Genomic DNA, 21,189 nt, shown 5'->3' with positions numbered 1-21,189 from the left:
CCCTGCCCCTCCCAGGCTGTGATAGAGCACCACAGTGTTGCGGAAGGTGGGTCTTCAGCATCTGCCAGGATTGATCGCTGGGCCCTGCTTGGGGTCTCCTGCTTCAGGTGGCGACGTTTGCCAACCTTTTGTCCTCTGTGGCCAGAGGTGGCCGACCCAGGGCTCCTTGCCCTTGTTGCTTTGATCTTCAGTGCCATCCCCGTCGCACTGCAGTTAGTCCTCCTGGAGACCATTGCTTCTCTTTCTTTTGTTCCCCAGGAGCAGCCTGGGTCTGCAGGAAAAGAAACAGAAGAGCTAGGAATGATAATACAGGGTGACAGTACCAATTGGTGCGGCAGGCACGCGGTTCAGAGCTTTGGGTAGCTCCCAGGACAGTACCCCATGTGTCTGTCAGGAACTGGGGGACACAAGGACACCGCTGTGCTGTGCCACTGCCTTGCAGGAAGGTCAGGCAGGCAGGAAGCAGAGGCCATCCAGGACAGGACGGGGAGCACTGTTTCCTTTCTCAGCGCCATTTTTGTGCCCCAGTTAAAGTGTGTTGCTTAACTCACCCAAGCCCTGCTTCTGTTTCTGCTTTCTCATGGGTAAAAAGATATAATGATAGCACTTATCTCAAAGGGGTTTGGAAGATTAATACCTATGAAGTCTTAGGTGAGTATCTGGCTTAGTGTTGAGATAGCATAGGGAAGGTGTTAAGTGTGCGGGTGGAGACCCCTTTGATTCAGTCTAGCTGCGCCCTCTGTGAAGGGTTTGTGGAAGGAGGACAGGGCGGGTGTGGCACACAGAGCAGTGGTCCCGTGATGGGTGGACAGGAGGGTACCCAGCAGGCTGGGGGCAGCCAGGTCCTTCTCGTGGTGCCCTTGCCATTTACTGCAGAAATAAATGGATTTTGATTGCTCACCAGGGTGCATTTATTTCTTAGCTAATCACCTAGATCACCTGGCTGTGTTCGCTGCTGTGGATTCACGTCTTCCCTCGGTGAATCCTGACTCCCAATCATTTCTTTTACATACTTAGGAGATGTTTTGCCTTTGGTGGTGTTGGTTTGGGAATGTTACTATGGAAATGCCTGACTTAATGTTTGAAAGCCACATAAAAACAGATGTAATACATGTAATCAGAAGTAGTCTAGAGGTTTTGAGTGGAATGTAGGATGCGTTTTTTTGATAGTCTCTGTTTGGTACCCAGAGCTAGGGGCACTTTATATAGAAGAATCAGTAGCTGACATATAGTGCTGATGAGATTTTGCAGCAAATAAACTCCCTGTATTTCATTTCAGAGAAATATGTCTGTTCCTCGGGCTATTTACTCTGTGCTGTATTCACAAGGCAAATGAGTTTCTGTTCATAAGGCAAAATGTGGCAATGATTTTTTTAATGTGAATTTTAATGTTAATATTAATGTTAGATTCTGTAGTGTTTCTCATCCTGGAAATATAGAAGATTAAGAAATGAGAACTCCTTGCAATCAGCGCATCATCACTAACACTTAAATACTAATCTCAGCATTTTTGCAATTTGCTCTCCTCTGATGTTTGTCATTTTGAAAAAAAGATGGAAACATCGTTTCGAATATTATATGCTCCTTTTCTGCCCACATTAAGGGTCTTTTATATAGAGTAGTGATGGAATATGCGCGAACTGATCAAAATTTAATGGGCCATAGAGCATTTGTAGGCCAGAAGCTTTAGGATGAAATGCAAACAGCATTAGATGTCTAAATTTATTTTCTTCCAGACTTTCATCTTGCAGTGATTTTCTGCAAGAATGGTATTAGGGGCTTGTTGGGATCATTTAATAGAAGCTATACTAGATAATAACTGACTCTGTAATTAGTCATTTCAAGACAGAGGTGCTCTGAGCTGCCGATAAGGACTGAATCGTGTCACTACATCATGTTTTCATCCTGCTGCCACAGCCCAGCAATCCATATTCATAGCCTCCAGGTGCTAAGCTGGTTGCCAGTTTAGCACAGATATGGAAGAGATGCGTGTAACTTCCTCAGCCCCTTGATCCCTTCTGGATTTTTTATTTGAGGAAATGGCATGGAAACTTTAAAGGAAGGGCAGGGGTATAAGGTGTCTTAGAGACAAAAATTACCAGATTAATTTGGCCTGTGCATAAATACGTATGTGCAGTACCACACAAAGAGACACTACGATGGCTAAATGTAGAATTAAACCAAAATTTTCTTAGCTATTTCTGGCTTTTGAATGCAACCATAAAATATTATGTTATTTCATGTTTTGTTTTCTTTTTAGAGGAACCTCGAATTTTTTTCATGTATCTCTAACACCAGTCTCTTTTTGTTTAGAAGAGAAGTTAGATTTCATAATTTTGGTTACTTTAGCTGTGTGTTTTAAAAAATAATTTTGTATCTAGTGTTTTTCCTTGTAACTTGTTTCTCTGTGGTTGAATTCAGCGCAGGTTGAGCCCCTCTTGGAGCACATAGTGGGGAAGATGGAGCGTGATCAGCTAACTGCTCCACGGTTTCTTGGAGCTTTTGGGTCCTGGGGGAGGAACAGGCAGCTTTCCCCAGAGGCCAGAACGGGTTTCCTAAGGGAGCCTGCATATCAGTGATGCTGTGGGATTTTAACAGAAGGCCACAGGGAAACCATCCTAGGTAAAACACCCTCTAAAAACAGGGCTGGTGGAGAGGAAAATACAGAATGTGTTCTGGTGTAACTGTTTCCAGGGCTGTTGTCTTCCCAAATGGGGAATTTTGACTGGAGACATTGGTTTATGAACATCTCTGAACTTTGAAGCTACAGTGAGGCTTTTAATTTGTGGGTGGTAGGAAGCCAGAGATGTTATTGGACAAAGAATGATTCATCCTGGTAAGACATGCTTACCATTGGACCGTAGGTGATAGTATTTGTGCTTTATTTTGTTCTGAAAGGTATTGGTAAGTTCAAAATCTATTTGCAACCCATAATATTGATATTTTTCTCTCTAATTAAAGTAGTTCTATTTTCAACATGTTAAAGAAAATCTATGAAAGATGTAAGTACTCTAGGGGTGAAGAAGCCCCATAGGGAACAATTTTATACATTTTGCTATGAAAATCTGTAAAGCTATGACCAGAAATAGGTCATATGGTAGAATAGATTGCTTATGTAGGTGTTTACCTAAAGTTATAAAGATGTTATTTATATTAACATTTGGTATCTGGCATGGATACCTGGTGGGTCCTATTCCATTGTAATGGACTGTTTAATCCGCATAAAGTACCTAGACTTGGTAGACTGTCAGGTAAAGCTTTTAAATACAGATTTTTTTCAAGGAAGGACCTTTATGAATCTAAACATCTTTTTACTTTTCTAGTTAATAACGCTGAAATTATAGCTCTGTCACAGTTCTTGGGTCACAGAAGGTAGTGAGTTATGTGCATCTATATGTATTAGGTTTTCACTGCTGTAGTGAGTACCAGAGGCAGGCTAGTTTATAAAGAAAAGAAGTTTACTTATTTACAGTCTTGGAGTCTCAAGGCCACAGCACTGGCATCATCTTCGCTCCAGTGCTGGCTTTCTTTCTGGCAGGGACCTCAGGCAGCTCATGGGTTCACATGGCAAGAGACAGGTTGTATTTGTGCTTTTGTGAAGGTAGTTTATATGTGAGTATCTTTAAAGGGAACCACAGTACCTTTGGAACATTTTAAACTATGTGATGTGGCCCTATGCCAGGCTGAACCCGAGGATCCAGAAGTATCTGTGGTTGGAGTTAGGACTGTGTATTTGGCATTCTGTAAGTTGAGTTGTGTGCATGAATACACATGCGCACTTACACAAACAATGCACCTCATGCTGATCCTTGTGAAATGTGTTTATATAAAATAGTAGATAATAGTTACCTCTGTTCAATCAGCTTCACTAATGGGCCAAATGTTATGGTAGCTTGAAGTTTTAAGTTTTTGTTTTTGTTCATATACCTACTGCACTAATTCCACGTTCACAAATGCGAGCTTCAAATTATTTTTTCTGTCATGAGCCATCCTGGTTCTCTGTGTAGTAAACTTTTAATGTTTCATAAATCACCCTTTGGTTTAAGCACTTGCTTAACTCTCTTCACTTGCTTGGGTGGCGCAGGCTGGGGATCAAAATGAGGAGCTAAGCATAGAGAAGCTAAAATAGTGCTGGAAATTGGAGTTCTAGCAAGGTGCGAAGGAACAAGACCCAGTCAGGGTTCCCAGGAAGGGGAGAGCTGGTGCACCCGGGTAATCAGCTGCAGCTCTACGCAAGGAATCTGGGGAACAGGAGAAGGTCGGGGGTGGTGGCATGGCCTCCAGTGAGCACTGAAACCTAAAAGGGACTGGTGACAGGATTCCAGAGGTAACAACAGCTCCGGGGACTGTACCCAGAGTGGCCGCGGAGCCCAGGACAGTTGTTTCTGTGCTTATACTTTTTTAAGAAACTGTGACAGACTCATCAGAGGCTGCAAGTAGAGATAAGTGGAAACATTTGAAAGGGAAAGAAAGGGCTCTCTACACCCCACCCAGGGTGGGGTCCTTGGTGTGGTTCCCCATGTGCCCGCCAGTGTATGCTCGGGGCAGTGACACACGAGCTGCAGACATCTCGAAGTTTCCTACGTGTCAGCAGGGAATTCACCGTGGCTCAATGTATTTTAAATTTCGAAATCAGACCAGTATTTTCTGGAGTAAAAGCAGCTTAGTGAGCTATGTCTTAAATCCCTTAAGTCAGGGCAACATTTTCTCTTTCTTCAAAAATGGATCAAGTTCAAGTAGGGATTATGCGTTAGGTCTGCTGATGGTAACAAAGGAATAGCTTGGTTCTGCGGTCAACAGTGTAGCATTTTCCAAAGGCAAATATATGTATTTATTTTCCTCTGAAAAATATATTTGCAACTCTGGCAAGCAGAAATACATTATGACCCACTGGTTTCAGACAGAAAGGAGATGTCTCCTTTAGATGGCTTCTGTAACCAGCAGCGGAGGGATTACTTACGCTGTGCTTTCCAGGCGGCCTGTGGTGCGGGGTCTTCAGCTGGGCTCCACGCAGCCTCTCTCCACACTGGGATGTCTTCACTGTGGAAAACATTTTGCATGTTTGAATAGCCAACTTTTTTGATCTCCATTTTTTCCATGTGGCTTTTCCAAGTGGGATTCCTCTGCCATGTAAAGTCTGGGATTTGCACCACACTTCTCTTCTGGGACCAAGTTAGAGGATAAGACAACCTAAGGCTGCTTTTATGTGAATAACTTCACATCAAATGAATAACTTCATTAATAATTTACTAAATATCTATTGGGCAGTTACAAGTGTCATGAATTGTTCTCAACACCTGAAATACATCACTGAACAAAGCATGTCACTTGGTGGAGATTACATTTTATAGAATGGGACTGAAAATAAATGTGTAAATGAAAATATTTTAGATAGACAGTGTGTTAGGTAGTGTTGATTACTTACAGAGCAAAAGAGGAGATGTACAGAAGTCATGTGGAGGTGACTGAGGATGGGGGGCACAGAGCGAGGTAGCAGCCTGCATGTTTAAGTAATGCTGTCAAGAGAGCCCGAATGGAGAGGGTGACATTTAAGCTGAGGGCTGGCGGTGAGGGAACTGAGCCCCTGAGAAGGGAACTAGTTAGAGGAGAGGCCTGGCACGTCTGAGTGAGGGAGCTGGTGTGTGCATAGTGGAGCAAGACGCAAGGACAGATGAGGGGACAGAGAGGGAACAGAGGTAGATCACGTGCTGTGTGTAGGCCACCGTCGGATGTTGCCTTTTACCACAGTAAGGAGCCCTTGGGGAGCTGGAAGGAGAGCAGTGGCAGGACCAATCAGATGCATGTCTTAAGCGAACCCCTCTGATCACACTGAAAACAGGCCGGAGGGAGCAGGGCTAGAGCCAGGAAGACCAGCTTGGTGTCTAATGAAATAAAGTGGGTGGTGACGAGTGCCAGATTCTGGATACCATCGAAAGGCGGAGCCAACAGGATCAACTGGTGGGTTAGATGCAGTGAGTTCGAGGAAGGCAATTCCAGAGAGGTTTGGCCCAAAGATTGGGAAAGTTGGGGTCCTTCGCAGGGCTGGGGAGAGCTGCAGGGGAAGCGGGCTTCGGGGAGACAGGCCTCGGTGTGGCTCATGTGGAGGCTGAGACGGCTCTTGGACAGCCGAGAGAACGCTGTGTGTTCTGGGGTAGGGGATGAGTCTGGGCTGGGGGTAGGACTTCGGGAGTAATTAGCGGATGGGTGACGTTTGAAGCTAAGAAATGCTCAAAGTCATCAGTGTTTTCTTAGTAATCCTGCTTTTACTTAGGGGCACTCCATGATAGAAATGATTTCTCAAATACTCAAACATACTTAGCAAACTAAGTAGTAGGCATTCACATCCCTGCTGGGAGCAGAACCAACCAAAGGGAAAAACTGGTCCAGTTTGACACAGCAAATTAATACTCTTACTGAGAGGAAAGTCAGTCCTTTTACTTCCTGGCTGTCTTTATTACATCTTACTGCTTTATCCCCCACAAATCTGTGTAAAGAAGAGAATGACCTGATAGGGACATCATGGCATGTGGAGGAGGAACATCAGGACTCGTGTGTTGTCTGGGGCAGGTGAGGCAGTGGGGATGGCAGGCGACAGGGACAGCCTGCATGGGTGTCTCAGGATCAGGATTGCGGGAGACCCTGCCACTCAGGACTCAAGAGTACAGGCTGTCCAGTGGCTTCCTAAATGCACTTTCCAGAGGGATACATCACTAGGCGAGACCAGCTCTGAGCATGCTGAGTTTATCAGCTGCCATGGTGGACATGGCAGGGGTTTTGTTTTGGTGAGCAAGCGTGTCCTCTTGGGACCAGAGCTGAGTTTTTAAGGGCAATAGAGTAAGTGTACCACCCACGATTCTTCTCATCCTCAGCCTTTCTTTGAGAGCATTTAGCTTCTGTTTAAATAAACTCTGAGCAAATACATAAGGAATACATTTGGGAAGAGAGGGGAAATTACTCACAGCAGTGGATGCTCCTTTGGCCTGGACCCACTGAGATCACAACTCAACTTGGGTGTGGTCGTGGTCAGAGATGGGCTACTGGGGGACAGGGAGGTCAGTGGAACCTTAGAAGATAGCAGGGGACTCAGACGGCCAGCAATGAGAGATGCCCCGTCTCTGGCCAGGTAGATTTCAGGAGTTCTGTACCAGATTCCTGTTCTCAGGAATGGAAAAGTGATGTAGGGCTTTGGGGTCTAAGAGAGGACAAGGAGAGGGAACTCACTTTTGTTGATGATGACTGCACAGTTGATAGAGTATCCAGCAGATAGATATCTTGATAGGCACATAATAAATCTATTGGCTTGGAATTCCTGCTGTAAACTTGACAGCATGACCATTGCCTTTATGAGCAAGGAGTCTAAGAGTTTAGTCAATGTACTCATCAGAGGCAGTGATAGAGGAGACCCCAATTCAGGTCTACTGCGTTCTCATCCTGTAAAGCCCTGACGCTGTTTGGATTGGCTGAGAAACTAGAGCAGAAGCCTCGTGGAGGAGAGGAAGTCCATCCACAGGGATCCGTGCTTGTGTGGTGGTGCAGCGTGGCCCTTAACTGGGCCAGAGCGGCATGTAGGGAGGGAGTGGTAAAATCAGGGCACCACGAGTCCACGGAGACAGCTGGTTGTGAGATTTGCGGGGACACAGTGTTAGAGTGTCATGGTCAGCACTGTCTCCCTACGGGGGAGCAATGCAATTCTGAGCCCCACTAGAACCCACTGGAGCCCTTTCTAATCTTGGTTAGCATTCACTCAGTGACTCAAAGGAGGGAAGCATCGGTAGAGCCCATGGTGGGAACCTGGTGTAAGCGGGGCAGAGGGAGCAGTGAGAGGCTGCTGATGTGCAGGTGGGATATTGAGATGGATGGACTGAGTGTCCGGGGACACCCAGCGGTCGGGCAGCAGATGAGGGCCCAGCCCCTGCCGCCCTTCATGCCTGCCCTGCGGTTTTCTCTGCCACGCTCAGGGATCATCTCCCAGCAGCCTGTGCCTCACTTTCCCTCTAAGAACAGTGGTGTCCACTCCCAAGGCTTTCACTGTCCTTTTCTTTAAATACTGTTCTCCAGGTGCATGAACAAGCCAGGAGCAGAGCTTTGAAACAAGGTTTGGGCCATGGCCACTTTGCCATGGAAAAAAAGAAAAATAAAATGAGATAACTCAAGGTTTTTGTTTTGAGGAAAGCACAGGAAAAAAGAAAAAAATGTGGTCGCTCAAGTAAACCTCATTAAAGGTTTCCATAGTATCAGAATTTTCTGGACAAGATTTTTAATTGTTCTCTGCCAGGAAATTTTCATCTGTGCTTCCTTTATAGATAGGCTTTGAGACCTAAATGAGATAATACATGAAAACTACTTAGTCCACAGCCCAGCCGAGTGGTTTCCGTGTGCTCTCCAAGGTAGTTCTCAAAAAATATCTGCTATTATTTCTCACTAGAAGGTGGGAGGGTGATGTATTCCAAATCAGTGCCGTTTAAGGGTAGCCGGGTGTCTGGCTACGCTGTTGGTATCCATGTCTTGTTTTATTTGTTATGTCCGCTCTACACACTGGGTGAACTGCAGTTAAAACATTCTCATCAAAGTTATGTGACACTGCCCATTCTCCTTACTGCCACCAAGTGTGATGACAGCCTGTTCTGTGAACTACCAAAGTAATGTCATTACCTTCCTCCACTGCTTCCTATAAGTGGCATCATCTTGATCTCAGACAAACTGGTGCAGGAGAAAATGTTATCATGTCAAGCAGGAAATTACTGTCTTCTTTAGGACAGTGAGCAAGACGAGATTTCCAGAAGCCAGATGCGAGCAGCAAACACTTAATTCGGCCCTTTTTTTCCAGGGAACATCCCGATTTGTCGGTTATGGAACCATTTGGACCCCTCTTGTAGACTTTGTTCTAAAATGCAAAGCATGCAGTGGTCTTCCTTTCTTCTTCTTGAGAGGAGAGGGCCGACTGTCTTCATGCAAATTAGTTAGCTTTTGTTGGAAAACTTCAGGGAACTCATCTATGAAATGTAGATTCACAATAAGAAATGCAGCACGTCTCACTGTTCTTGCAGCCTATGTAGGATTATTTCCACAGTGTGGAATTTTTTTTAAGTGTTCCATTAGAATGCCAAAACTCCAGCAAGGTCTTGGACCACCTTTGGGGTGGTAGCGGAGCTGTGGAAGCCATCTATTCAATATTGCATTATTTTCAGATTTTTTTTTTACATAGTCACAAAATATGTAGAAGAATGCAAAAAGATAGAAGCAAGGTACTGAATTTACAACCCGCAATTATAGACACTGAAGTTCTGAGATTCTTTTTGCTCCTTGAAAGTTGTCTCTATATAACCTGGGGAGAGTACAACAATAATCTGTTAGTAACGAGCAGAGACTGTTTTGACAGTAATACTTCAGAAATCTATCTCATTATTCTGACTGCTAATGGAGGCTTCTTTTTTCCTCTTTGCTGTATTTCAGTGACAATTTCAACAAGCACCTTCTTCGATGGGTTGTTGGTGACAGGACTGTACACCTCTACCAGCATTCAGGGTTCGCAGAGCATCAGCGGCTCCAGTGCATTTGGATTTGGTAAGCTGTCCTGACCAGTGATAGCTCACACAGCTACAGATCTTCTCTCCTTTGATTTTGGAAGTATCTGTTTTTAAAGCATTACGACATTCATTATTCATGAGAAGTGATTTTTTTGTGTGTTGGCTTGAAGTTGGGTGACTGAAATAAGTCCTGTGAATGTGCAGCCAGCTATGAGCTTCGCATGACAGTCTTTCTATCCCCCCCTCGTCTATTGACAGCTGCCCTCGGTTCTGTGGAGTTCATGTGAATCTCTGAATTCTGTCCCTCTGGTTGCCAGAATTCACTCTGATACCCATGCAATCCTTCAGCGAACCGTTCTCGTAGATCGTTATTGAAATCTGGTGCACTTGAATTCTGTACTTAGAAAATATTTAAAATGCTTACATAACATTTTTTTCTTTAAATCTGAGACTGTCGGATCACTTCCCTGGTGAAGCAGAAAGCTACCAGATGACCACTAATCCCAGAGCATTCTCAATTTGGAAATCCCTCCTTTACCCACAGAGCTGTAAACAAGCCAAGCTGGGATTAAGTAGACCCTTCACAGCATCAAAAATAAAAATTTAATATTCCAGTTTATGTAAGATTGAAACCACTGAGCTTACTCTAAAATTGAAAAATTACACAGGACTTCCTGCACTGAGGCATCATCAGAAGAGGCTGTGTGTTCCATGTTTAACTTTTTTGTGGCATTTATCAAATGGATAGTTTCCATGTACTTCTAGTACCTTGAAGGGCACCTGCTGTGTGTCAGGTCCCAGCCATGGGTCTACTCTGGTGCCTCCTGAGGAGATGTCACATTATCAAATGTCCATGTATCATCACCCTGCTGGCCCAAGGCGAGGCCACAGCCTCGGAGTTTAAAGGAAGCTGGAAGTCATTTAATCATCGTGTTCAGTTATTTGACTTTGAGAATTTGCTCTGTTTTTTAAAGATACAGCTAAGATTTTGTAATCTGTTGTTAAATTCTAAACCCCAAAGCGGGGGAGTCCCCTTAGATGTAAAAATCCTACTTACTTAGCCCATTTTTTTATGCTCTGTGAAGATGCAGGGTCAGGTTGTAATCTGTCTTCAATGTATGCATGTGATTGTATTACAAACTACCTATTTTGTAGAGTAGGTCCTGTAGGTAGGACTGCCAAATTTAGCTAATAAAAATGAAATGCCCAGTTAAATGTGGATTTTAGGTAAGTTTTTCTTTAGATTTAACAAGTGGTATTTACACTTCTGAGCTCTGCCCTTGCCCGATTACATCAAAACCCTTGGATAGAGCTTGGACATGGCTCTTTTTGCAAGCTTCCCGGGTGATTCTTATGTTTAAACAGGGCTGAGAGTCCCTGCGCTGGATCCAGTGTGTGAGTGGCAGCCTCAGGTGGGACCTTGTAACTGCACAGTTGCAGGATCATTCCAGACAGAGTTACAGACTCTGGGGATAGAATCCAGTGATCACTTTTCAATAAACACTCCAGGTGATTTGGGTGCCTGCTTGACTTGAGGATCACAGGACTAGAGGAAAGGCAGAGGGTGGTTAAAAATGACCGTTCAAATTTATATTAGCAAACTTTGTTTGGGACTGGCCAAGAAGCACTCTGAGAGCTGGGGAAGGGCATGGCAGAGAAGGTAGATTTTGAGATTGCTTCTGAAAAGGAGCAATATGCAGCTAAAGGTTTGTGGACGGTGGGACATGACATATCCAAACAGGAGCAGCAGGTGCAGAGGCCTCTGGGTAGGAAGAGGCTGGCTGTGTTCCAGGAAATGAATGAAAACTTCAGAAAGGCTGGGCCTGGAATCCAGAGGAAGGGTGATAAGGGTGGGTAGGAGACCGGACCAGATCATTCAAGATCAAGATTATAAAATCTTAGCTGTATCCTAAGGGAAAGGAAGACGTTGAAGGTTTTAGACGTTGAAGGTCAAGGGAGCCACTTGACCAGCTTTTCATTTTAAAGAGATCACTCTGGAGTGTTGGGTGTGGAGAACCAACGGTAGGGCAGAGAAGTGAGTGCAGGGCAACAGTCCTGGAGTTACAGACTCTGATGCAGCAGGGCACGGAAACAGGCGGGCACTGGCTGGCATGAGCAATGCGGAGGAGCAGGATGTAAAGGGGATGAGCTGAGGCTGTGGAGTCGAGGGCCCGGGCCTGGAGAGTCGGCCTCCCCCAGCCACTGGTCTGCCTCGGCTGTGCAGCCCAACATCCCGCATAGTTTCCTCCTCTGTCTGGTGGCCGTGAGAGTGCAACTGGCTTCAAGAGAAGTTCGGGGCGTTCTGAGAATTAAAGGAGGTGATTTATATGAAGCCTGAAGCACACAGAAAACAGGAAAAAAAAAGCTAGCATTTACATCTTGGTAACCGAAACAGGCAACTTCCTTAGTCCAGGACGTGTGCACATCTCCTTGGGGATGTAAAATAAACCATGCTGCAGTTAATTTGGTTCGTGATTGGAGAGAACTTGACTGAATTAAATAACTGTTAATTGTCAGTTTGAGGGCACTAGTAAGGAAACTCATAAAGATCATTCATAAGTGCACTGTAAACATATTTTGAAAAAATATATAAGATGTACATACTGTGTTACCTCCAACTTTAGCCAACAAGACAAACAAAAAGTTAAGAATGAAATTTTCAGAAGTTGTTTGAGAGAAAGCCAGGCGTTAAAATATTTTCTGCTATAACTTTGAAAGCTATTAAGAGGTTCTTTTTATTTGAATTAGAATGCATTTTGATTAGCTAGCTCAAAATCATATTTAACCTTCCCATCACTATGAACCCAGTACCACCAGTTTCATGGCTCAGAGGTTTCTGAACACAAGTAGAACCCGTGGGTGGTAGTTTGGGTTATATATAACTAAATACTCAGACCCTTGGCATTTTTATGGGGCGTAATGTATGGTAGATTGATTTGATCTCTTATAAGTTCTAGTAATATCCAAATATTTTTTGTATATTTATGTGATAGTAGTATATAACTTTAAAATAAAATTAATACTGTGCTGAATTATTTTTAACAGTTAAACTTATTTTTCTAATACTGGGGATTGAACCCAACGTCTCAATCTGAGTGCTTCACTACTGAACCCTTTTATTTTTTTGAGATAGGGTAGCCCAGAATATCCTGAAGTGCATGATCCTCCTGCCTCAGGCTCTCAGGTAGTCAAGATGTTAGGTGTGAACTACTACAGTCACCATAAATAATGTTCTTTTTCTTTTTAATTTAATTTTATTTTTTTAGCCAGTCTCGCTACACAGTTCAGGCTGGGCTTGAATTCACTTTGTAGCCCAGGCTGGCCTTGCAGCAATCCTCCTACCTCAGCCTCCCAAGTGCCAGGATTGCAGGTGTGCACCATCACACCTAGCTTTCAATGTTTTGAATGTAAAGTAGGAGACATGCTTTCCTTTTAGAGAAAAGGGTCACTTTTAGGGAAAGGAAAAACTCACAATTTTGAGATATCTGGGATTTACCATATTGTTTACAATTTGAGGGCAACATGAAAACATTTCATTTGGTTAGAATGCAGGTAGAAAAATAAAGGAAACTTTCTGAAGATAAAATTGAAGAGAATCTGCTCTTTGGTATGTTAGTGGTTACAGTTGCATCAAGCTGAAGTGTGTGCTGTGCATTGGTATAGAACAAAGGCGTTATTGAATACATGATCTATCGTTAGTCTCTGACTGTTTTGATGGAATGTTAAGCAACAGGGTTTGCTTGGCATTTTCCCAACACATCATGGAATTAGTGTGGGACCAATAAGGCAAAGGAAAACTTATAGTTGAATCTAAGTAGATACTTCTGAAAGATTTTTCTACTTGGTGTTAATTTTACTTGTATTAGTTTCATTAAACTTATATCCACTCCTCTCTGAATATGAAATATGTATATGACCAGCCAAGATAAGTGGTAGTTATTCTTAAGATACTGTTGTAGCAATGTAATTCCACTAACATAACTACAGCCTGTTATGCAAAACTAGAATTCTTTAAATAAAATGCATGCCTCACTGACCAAAAATAGACAAATGCCTAATAGCCAGAAATACATTAAGACAATAGCTATGCAAAAGATGACTGTAAAGCCAGCAGTGCTGGCTCAAAATGCTTCATTTTGCTTGTCAACTTAAGAAAACACACTGCCCGGGGAAGTGTGATGGTTAATTATGGATATCTCTTTGTGCATCCCAGGAAGAAAAATGCTTCCCTCTTGTCTTTGGATTTGAATTCCAGCTCAATCATGTAAATCTTCAAGGCTTATTGTGGTCGTGCAATAAAGGGCTATTTGAATATCCTTTCATACAAAATTGTTCCTTTTCCAAGGCTGAAATTAATTTTACTCAACATTTAATATTCTGGCTATCAACGCTGGAGCGTTCACTCAGTTTTTGGTATTCTGGCTCTGAGCCTGAGATTTAGGTTTGCAGGGCTGATGAGAAGCTGCCACACTTCAGGTCGTTAAACCCTGAATTAAATTTTCGTGCATTGTACTTCCTGATTTCCCTCAGTAAAGTTTTTCACTTAAACCTTTGTAATTTGCTTGTCTTTCGCTTCTTTTTTCTATACTACTTAAGACATTCTAGACTCGATCATTTAAATCACATAACTCTTAAAACGGCAAGGTTTGATGAAATCCAAATTGGAGGAAAATATATAGTGAACCAATCCGGACTATTTTCCTTCTTAGTTTTTTTTTGTTGTTGTTAAGTCCTCAATGCATCATATATTTTAATAGATATTAAGTGATATAATGTAACATAAAAATTAGTATTTCCAACATTATCTTTAAGACATACTATTAAAAGTTTTAACTTCATGCTCTAATTTTTTCAATGTAATTGACACCAATCTTAGGTAAATAGGTGTAGTTACAAAACAAATGTTTCAAGAAAGAATTGGAATTTTAGTAACTCATACTCATCAGTGACTGATAAAATATTTACTTCAACAGTAGATTTCTACTGCACAATCATGTTTCTTTGCCAGAATACAAGTTCTGGTTGTATGTTATTTTCGCTAAAAATAAAAATACAGGGGCTGTATAATCTAAATTTGGTTACCTTTACATTAAGCCTAAGTAGAATTTGTTTTAACTTTGCTAATTATCACCAGGCCCTCCTGCTCCCGTGAGGAGTATCTAGAGTTCAGTCTTAGATGTTCTACCTGTGATGCTGTAATACACATGTTTTGAATGTGTATGCACATATTAAGGGATTAATATTTGCTAACATGGGGCAGTCACTAGCAACTTTATTAAATAGGGTCCTACCTAGTAGTGGTCTTTATTTACTAGTTGAAATTAAGCTAATAACCAGGTTGAATTTATTTTGTCTCTTTACAAAGAAATGCAATTTAAATGTAGTTGTGTAATTCAAAGATATGAACCTGGGTATGGTAAGTTATCTATGATTATCAAGAAGATTAAGTTAATTAAATGAGTCAACTATGGAAAGGGCAGAGCTGACCAGATGTTACTGCCATTAATTTTTCTTACATATGAGCATTAAGTTTGGCCTTTAATCATGCTATTTAGACATGCTAACATTATCATCATTAAGAAATAATTTTATCTAGTTTGCATTTGACATATGACAATGAATTCAGAGATATTTCCTAAATCTTAAAAACTAACTCAGAAAGAATCACTCGCTGGAAGCGTGGGCATCTCACACGAAAGTGGTTGAAATAACCAGCCAGCATGTTTCTGATGCACACGTGTAGGTGAGTGACATCTGGACCAAGGAGGTTCACTGGAGTTATACAGGAAGACTGTTCAGTGCCATGGCTGCTCACATGACCTCTTGAGTCTGGCCACTGAGGTTCCACGCCTGGCTCTGTTTCTTGCTGACATGGGTGGTTGAATTCCCCAAGCTTCAGTGTCTCCTTTAAAAAAAATTGGATAACATGGAGGCTTAGTTTACAAAACTGTGGGGTGGATTCATATCTGGTCAAGTGCTTAGTATATACTGTATGCTCAAAATAGGCACTGTCTTGTCATTTTAATTTTTTTATTTAAAGAAAGACAAAACAAAATAAAAAACAGGCAGAAATAGTACATACTTTCAAAGAAAAGAAATAAACAGTAATAAATCATTAGCTGAGGTATACGTATTATCCCCCTATAAATAGTTGTTCAAGGTACACAAGTGGAACATATAAATGGGAATTCAACCAGAAAGACTACAAACAGTTCTGTTCAACTATCCAACAAAAACTAAGTATTATGGCTATCAATCCTATACACTTAGCATGTATACATTTATCCATATCTGTATTTATGTTGAGACCTAACACAACTTATTAGATTAAAATCCTTCTGAACAAAGATTAATAATATTGCTAGATTTCACATCATAACACTCTGGAATCAGCACTGGGTACTGCAGTGCCCCTTTTTTTCCTTCAAAGTATTTGTTCATTTCATCATGTGTCATCAGATCAGTTCTCATAAACTGTTTGTAGGTTTTACGTAAGCTTGAGTCTTAACATGTATTTCTATCCTTTCTATATTAGAGGGAGAAACAGAAAAAAGCAGGACAGAACTAAATGTTTTCCTATAGACATATAAAACTAAAAAGACATATAAATCTGCTGTATAATGAATTCTACCTTGGTCACTGTGCTGTTTCTTGTTATCATCAACAGAACTGGCTATATCATCAGATAAAGTATGATTGAACATTTAGTACATAACAGGATTAACAGAAATACAACTTTGTAGATAGTGTAGAGCTACAAAAACAGGTAGTAATCAAAGCAGAGTGTAGATCGTAGTGAATCATTGTCATTTTCAGTATAGTTGTCTATACCCCTCAACTTGATACCATCAACCTTACAGTTTTGAATAAAATCTGTCAATAATAAGCACCAGACAAATCAGATTTAACTAAGATCAGTCATAACACAACAGTATAAGTCATACATTGATCCTCATTGAGTTAATAGGAAATTAAAGATGTCCACTGTGCTATGGACAGATATCTGTGCCCCTCAGATTTAGTGCTTGTATACAAACTAAGATGGAACAAGTTCCAACCAAGCATAGTGGTGTGAGTAATAGGGGTTTTAATTATTGATACACTATTAGCTATATCTTCTGCTGATTTTTTTGAAGACTGTTCCTTCCCTTTACCCCTCCAGAATGAACTATGTATTTTTGGGTCTCCCCAACACTCACAGTTTTGTATTGGGGGGGGGGGGTAACCTGCTATTTACCTAAGTGTTTCTGAACTTTCTCACTCCTGGACTGGATTTCTAGTTATATTTCTTCATTTATTAAAGCCCTTTCTGTTCAACCTATCCATAAATACTAGTCTAGTTACCCCTATTACTCTCTGGTTCCCTATCACATCGAGTTCCGTTTCCTCATGTTTGATTTTTGGTCCATATAACCTTCTTTAGGCTAATTAGATTTCTTATAAAGAGCCTCTTGGTGGGCCCTATCTCTTGATCCACTCTGCCTGCAATTCTCTCTTTTTCCCCTTAAGTTAGTATATCTAGGCCATCTATATTAGAAATTATATCCAATCTTTTCTGCCTCATTTCTGTTGTGCTCTTTTTTTGTCATTAGTTGTCAGTTTGTCTTCTTCATTTCGCTTTCTGCTCCATTCATTGTGGCCTCTCTGCCACTGTTTCTGGAATCCTGGTACTTTTCTCTTTTAGAATGTCCTGCAGTATTCTTTATAGAGTTGAATTGGTGGTTGCAAATTCCCCCAGTTCCTCTTTATCCTGGAAGCACCTTGTTTCTCCATTAATTTCTAGGGACAGTTGTGCAGGATATATCAATCTTGGCTGGAGGTTATTGTCTTTCAAAGCTTGAATTATTTTGCCCCATGCTCTTTGTGATTTGATGGTTTGTGCCGAGAAGTCTGCTGTAATTCTGATGGGTGTTCCCTTGTGATCTGTTTCTTGTCTCTGACAGCTTTTAATATTCTGTTCTTACATTGGATTTCTGGGATGTTGATTATTATATGCCTGGGTGTAGTTCTGTTTGGATTGTAGGTGGCTGGAGTTCTGTATGCCTCATACATCTGAGCATCTTTACCTTTTCCTATATTTGGGGGATTTTCCTTGATTATTTCTGTGAATAGCCTTTGCAGTTCATTTGTTTGTATCCCTGCTTCTTCCTTTACATTTAAGTTATAGATCCTCTTATCATCTTCTAGCCTTTGTATTGTTACTGCTTGTTTCCTTGTTATTTTTTAAGAAATTTTTCCTTTCATGCTCCCACATTGCAAATATGTCCTCCAGTTCTGATAATCTATCCTTAGTTTCTTTCAAGCTGTTATGCTAGCTTTCAATAGAGTTTTTAGTTTCTTGGTAATCTCTTTGAACCTGCTTCATGTATTCTATATTTTCTGTATTTTCTTGATCAAACAATTCTCCCTTTTTTTTTTGTTCTTCCATTCTACTATCTGTTTTTTCTTGGGAGGTGCTTAGCATTTCTCTAACTATTCTACTTATATCTTGATTTACTTCATTAAATACTTCACTTTTGAACTTGTCTATGAGGCTCTGGAGATATCGCTTTATGTCTATTGGTGCTGTGTCTGATATTGCATGTTTTCTGTCCTCATTCTCCTTTGCATTTACCTCTCTTGGATCAGTGTCCTCAGGATTGGGGACCGAGGATCCTTTCTTGTTGCCTCCTCTTCTCATTTTTTTGTTCCTTCCATACAGGCGTATATAGGAGGCCCAGTTTCTTTCTTTGTTGGTTTCAGTTTGTCTGAAGTGCGCTGACTAGGTGGTCCCACCCACTGCAGTGTAGTAGGAGGTACAGACCCCACAGCCTATGCTGGGCCCGCCCCTCCAGGTCAACCTACTGAAGGCTTCACTGCTTTAGGTTGCACTGCCAGGTGCAGGACCTTAGTTTGGGTTAACCTATTGGGCCTCAGTCCATGGTGTCACCCAGGTCAAGCACTCCCCACCAATCCCGCTTGAGAGGGGAATATGTGACTGAAGTCACTGCAGTGCCCTGTTCCTGCCAGTCTGCCTGGTCTTAGAATGTCCTCTGTTGGAGCCTCTTTGACTATGGGAGGGTCCCCGTCCCTCGCACCCACCACAGGTTGATACAGGTTCCTTTCACCCACCTCAGGTCAACGCAGGGCTTCCCGCCAGTTCCGGTCCCAATTCGGTTCGCCAATTCCCACTTTCAGAGCATCTCTTGTGAGTTGCAACTAGCAGGCTATCCCAGCTATGCCAATTCAGGCGCGGCAGCCACAGGGTATTTGAGCTGAGTTTTTTTAGGTGTTCCAATCATAGCACTGGGATTGCATTTCCAACTGGTTTTACTCAGCTTAGTTCATTCCCAGTTCAGCAGGGTATATCTCCCTCTGCTTAGGACTCCCCACACTGCACCATTCCTGGAATTTAAGCTGGCTATCTCAGAGAGCCACTGTAGCTGCTGTTATCTATCTGCCATCTTTTTCCTCTGTCTTGTCATTTTAAAGTATACATTTTATTTACTTCAAATATATTCTACTGTGTGGTGGTTTTTTTTGTTTGTTTGTTTTGTTTTGTTTTTGGTACCAGGGATCGACTCATGATCTCACTCACACTTGCCAAGCAAGTGCTTATGCCACTGAGCTAAATCCCCAGCCCTTCAAATATACTCTAAACACTATATGATTAATGCCACTATCTAATCCTCAAATGCTCTCATGACCTCTGAAAGAAGCACATAGCCATTCCTTCCCCATTCTTTCCACCCCAGTAATGAGCAGCTAGAGTACTTCCTGTGTTATGGATTTGCCAGTTCTGGATGTTTTTGTGTAAGTGGTATTGTATGTATGTGGCTTTCTGTGCCTCTCTTCTTTTCCTTAGCATGTTTTCAAAGTTCCTCACCATGTAGCGTGAATCAGTACTTCATTCCTTTTGGCAGATAAATATCCCATTGCATGGATACTCTTCGTTTTATTAGTGAGTGGATATTTGGTGTTTACCGGATTCTTAAAAGGAATTAAGGTAGTACAAATTGGAAAAAAAAGGAAACAGAAAAAGTTAAGGGTGCTATAAAACAAGATCATCAGATTCCTTGATTACTCATCACTGGCTCTAAAACATGTATGTTCAAACTTTTGGCTTTCTTGGCCTTCTGTAAAACCTCTGAAGATCAAAATTAACCTTCCTACTTGATGACTTTGGCCTAAAAAGGAATCAAAAGAGAAATCAAGTTGAATTCCCCCTCTGCTGTCTTTTTCTACCATTCAAGATAGGACTCCATGGTACACTTCTACAGTCCAACCTTGGCCTCTATTGAAGCCCTGAGATGCACAAACCAAGCTGAGCCAATCCCTTCCTAGCACAGAAATCTCAGAGTGGAGACTGTTAAGTCCCAGTCGAGGCCTTCTAGAGCGGAATGCAAGGGACCTGTGGACATGTGGGAGCTGGACATTGCTGTCATCCTCAGGGGCCTCTCACAGAGGAACTGTGCTGCCTGAGAGCAGCGAGCTTTCTCGGCCCTTGTTGTAGGGTTTCTTCCTATCATGGTCTGCTATTATCAAGGAACAACAGTAGAACTAGCTAACACTATGAAGCACTTGCTAAATACCTGCTATGTTGTGTTATTTCTTGATCCTGGAAGAATCCTACTGTAATTCTCCTTATTTCATGGTAAAGAACCTAGCTGAGAGAGAGGATACGTAACCTGCACCAGTTTTTGCTTGTTTAGAAATATTTTAGGTTAATCCAGACTACCCCTGTGACCCTCAGGAAGCTCTTGTTGCACCCCAAGCCAGTTTGAGTTGATTTCTATTGCGGCCAAAAGAAGTTTGGCTGAGAAAAGCCCTCTGCTCTAACTCTGCCTGTCCCTCAGCCCATTTCTTTCCAGCTTCTTGCTTCTGTTTCCCAGACACCTGCCCTCACTATATGCATGCAGTCATGCAAGCACCAATCCAAACCACCCCACACAGTTCCAAAACCCCAGCTGCCTGTTGCTGCCTCTCATGCCCTGGTTTCTGGCCCTTGGAGTTGCTCGGAGTTGTCTGTCTGTTGGTGAAGCCCTGCCGTTTTCTGGGACCTCTCTCAGCTCATTCAGCTCCTCCATGAGCTGTTCCAGCCTTCTCATGCCCTGGCCTCTCTCTGCTGTGTTACTCTCTGATCTCTGCCAGCCACCCCTACCAATCTGTTGGATATACTTGTTTACAAATCTTTTTATCCTTCTAAGGACGAGATTATCTAATGACTTTTACAAGTGGGAAAAAAAAGTCTTTGAGGATTTGTAAGATGTTTTTCTACTAAATTTGCCATAGCTAAGTGCATGTCTTTGTACAAGTACGTGGGTGGATGGGGAAGAAATACAATGTGTCTCTAAGTTTGAAGGTGTTTTAAAATCTATGTGTACACAATGTATGTGCACATATCTATACGTGAATTTAAAGGTATTCAAACATGTGAATCTCATCATCAAACATTCTAGGAAAGCATCACGCAGACTCTTTGTCTCTATCTTGGAGATGGCAGGTACCCAGCCTTTCAGACAGAGTGATTAGGGATCTTCTATAGAATCATTAAAGAAGAAAGAACTCCAACAATTTGTTCAGTCCAGACTCATTTCACAGGGGAAATCAGGGTCTTAATGGTGCATCATAGTCCCTCTCATATCGCTTACATCTTCCCAGATGTGATAACTCTCTGTTTCCT

General features: G+C 42.0%; 1 protein-coding gene across 2 annotated transcripts in view; it reads left to right on the top strand.

Annotated features, from left to right (window-relative positions):
• Nucleotides 1-21,189, top strand: part of Reln (reelin) — a 442,954-nt gene that overhangs the window by 50,215 nt on the left and 371,550 nt on the right. For both annotated transcript variants that reach the window (XM_063237786.1, XM_063237784.1), the window contains exon 2: nt 9,454-9,564. In XM_063237786.1, coding sequence (XP_063093856.1) covers nt 9,454-9,564 — 111 coding nt within the window. The remainder of the gene's footprint in view (nt 1-9,453; nt 9,565-21,189) is intronic.

Source organism: Cavia porcellus, unplaced genomic scaffold (assembly GCF_034190915.1).
Source record: "Cavia porcellus strain 051 isolate PalLab524CR breed Dunkin Hartley unplaced genomic scaffold, mCavPor4.1 scaffold_2, whole genome shotgun sequence".
Classification (NCBI taxonomy): Eukaryota; Metazoa; Chordata; class Mammalia; order Rodentia; family Caviidae; genus Cavia; species Cavia porcellus.
Note: the sequence above shows the minus strand (reverse complement) of the source record. Positions and strands in the feature narration are given on the sequence as shown.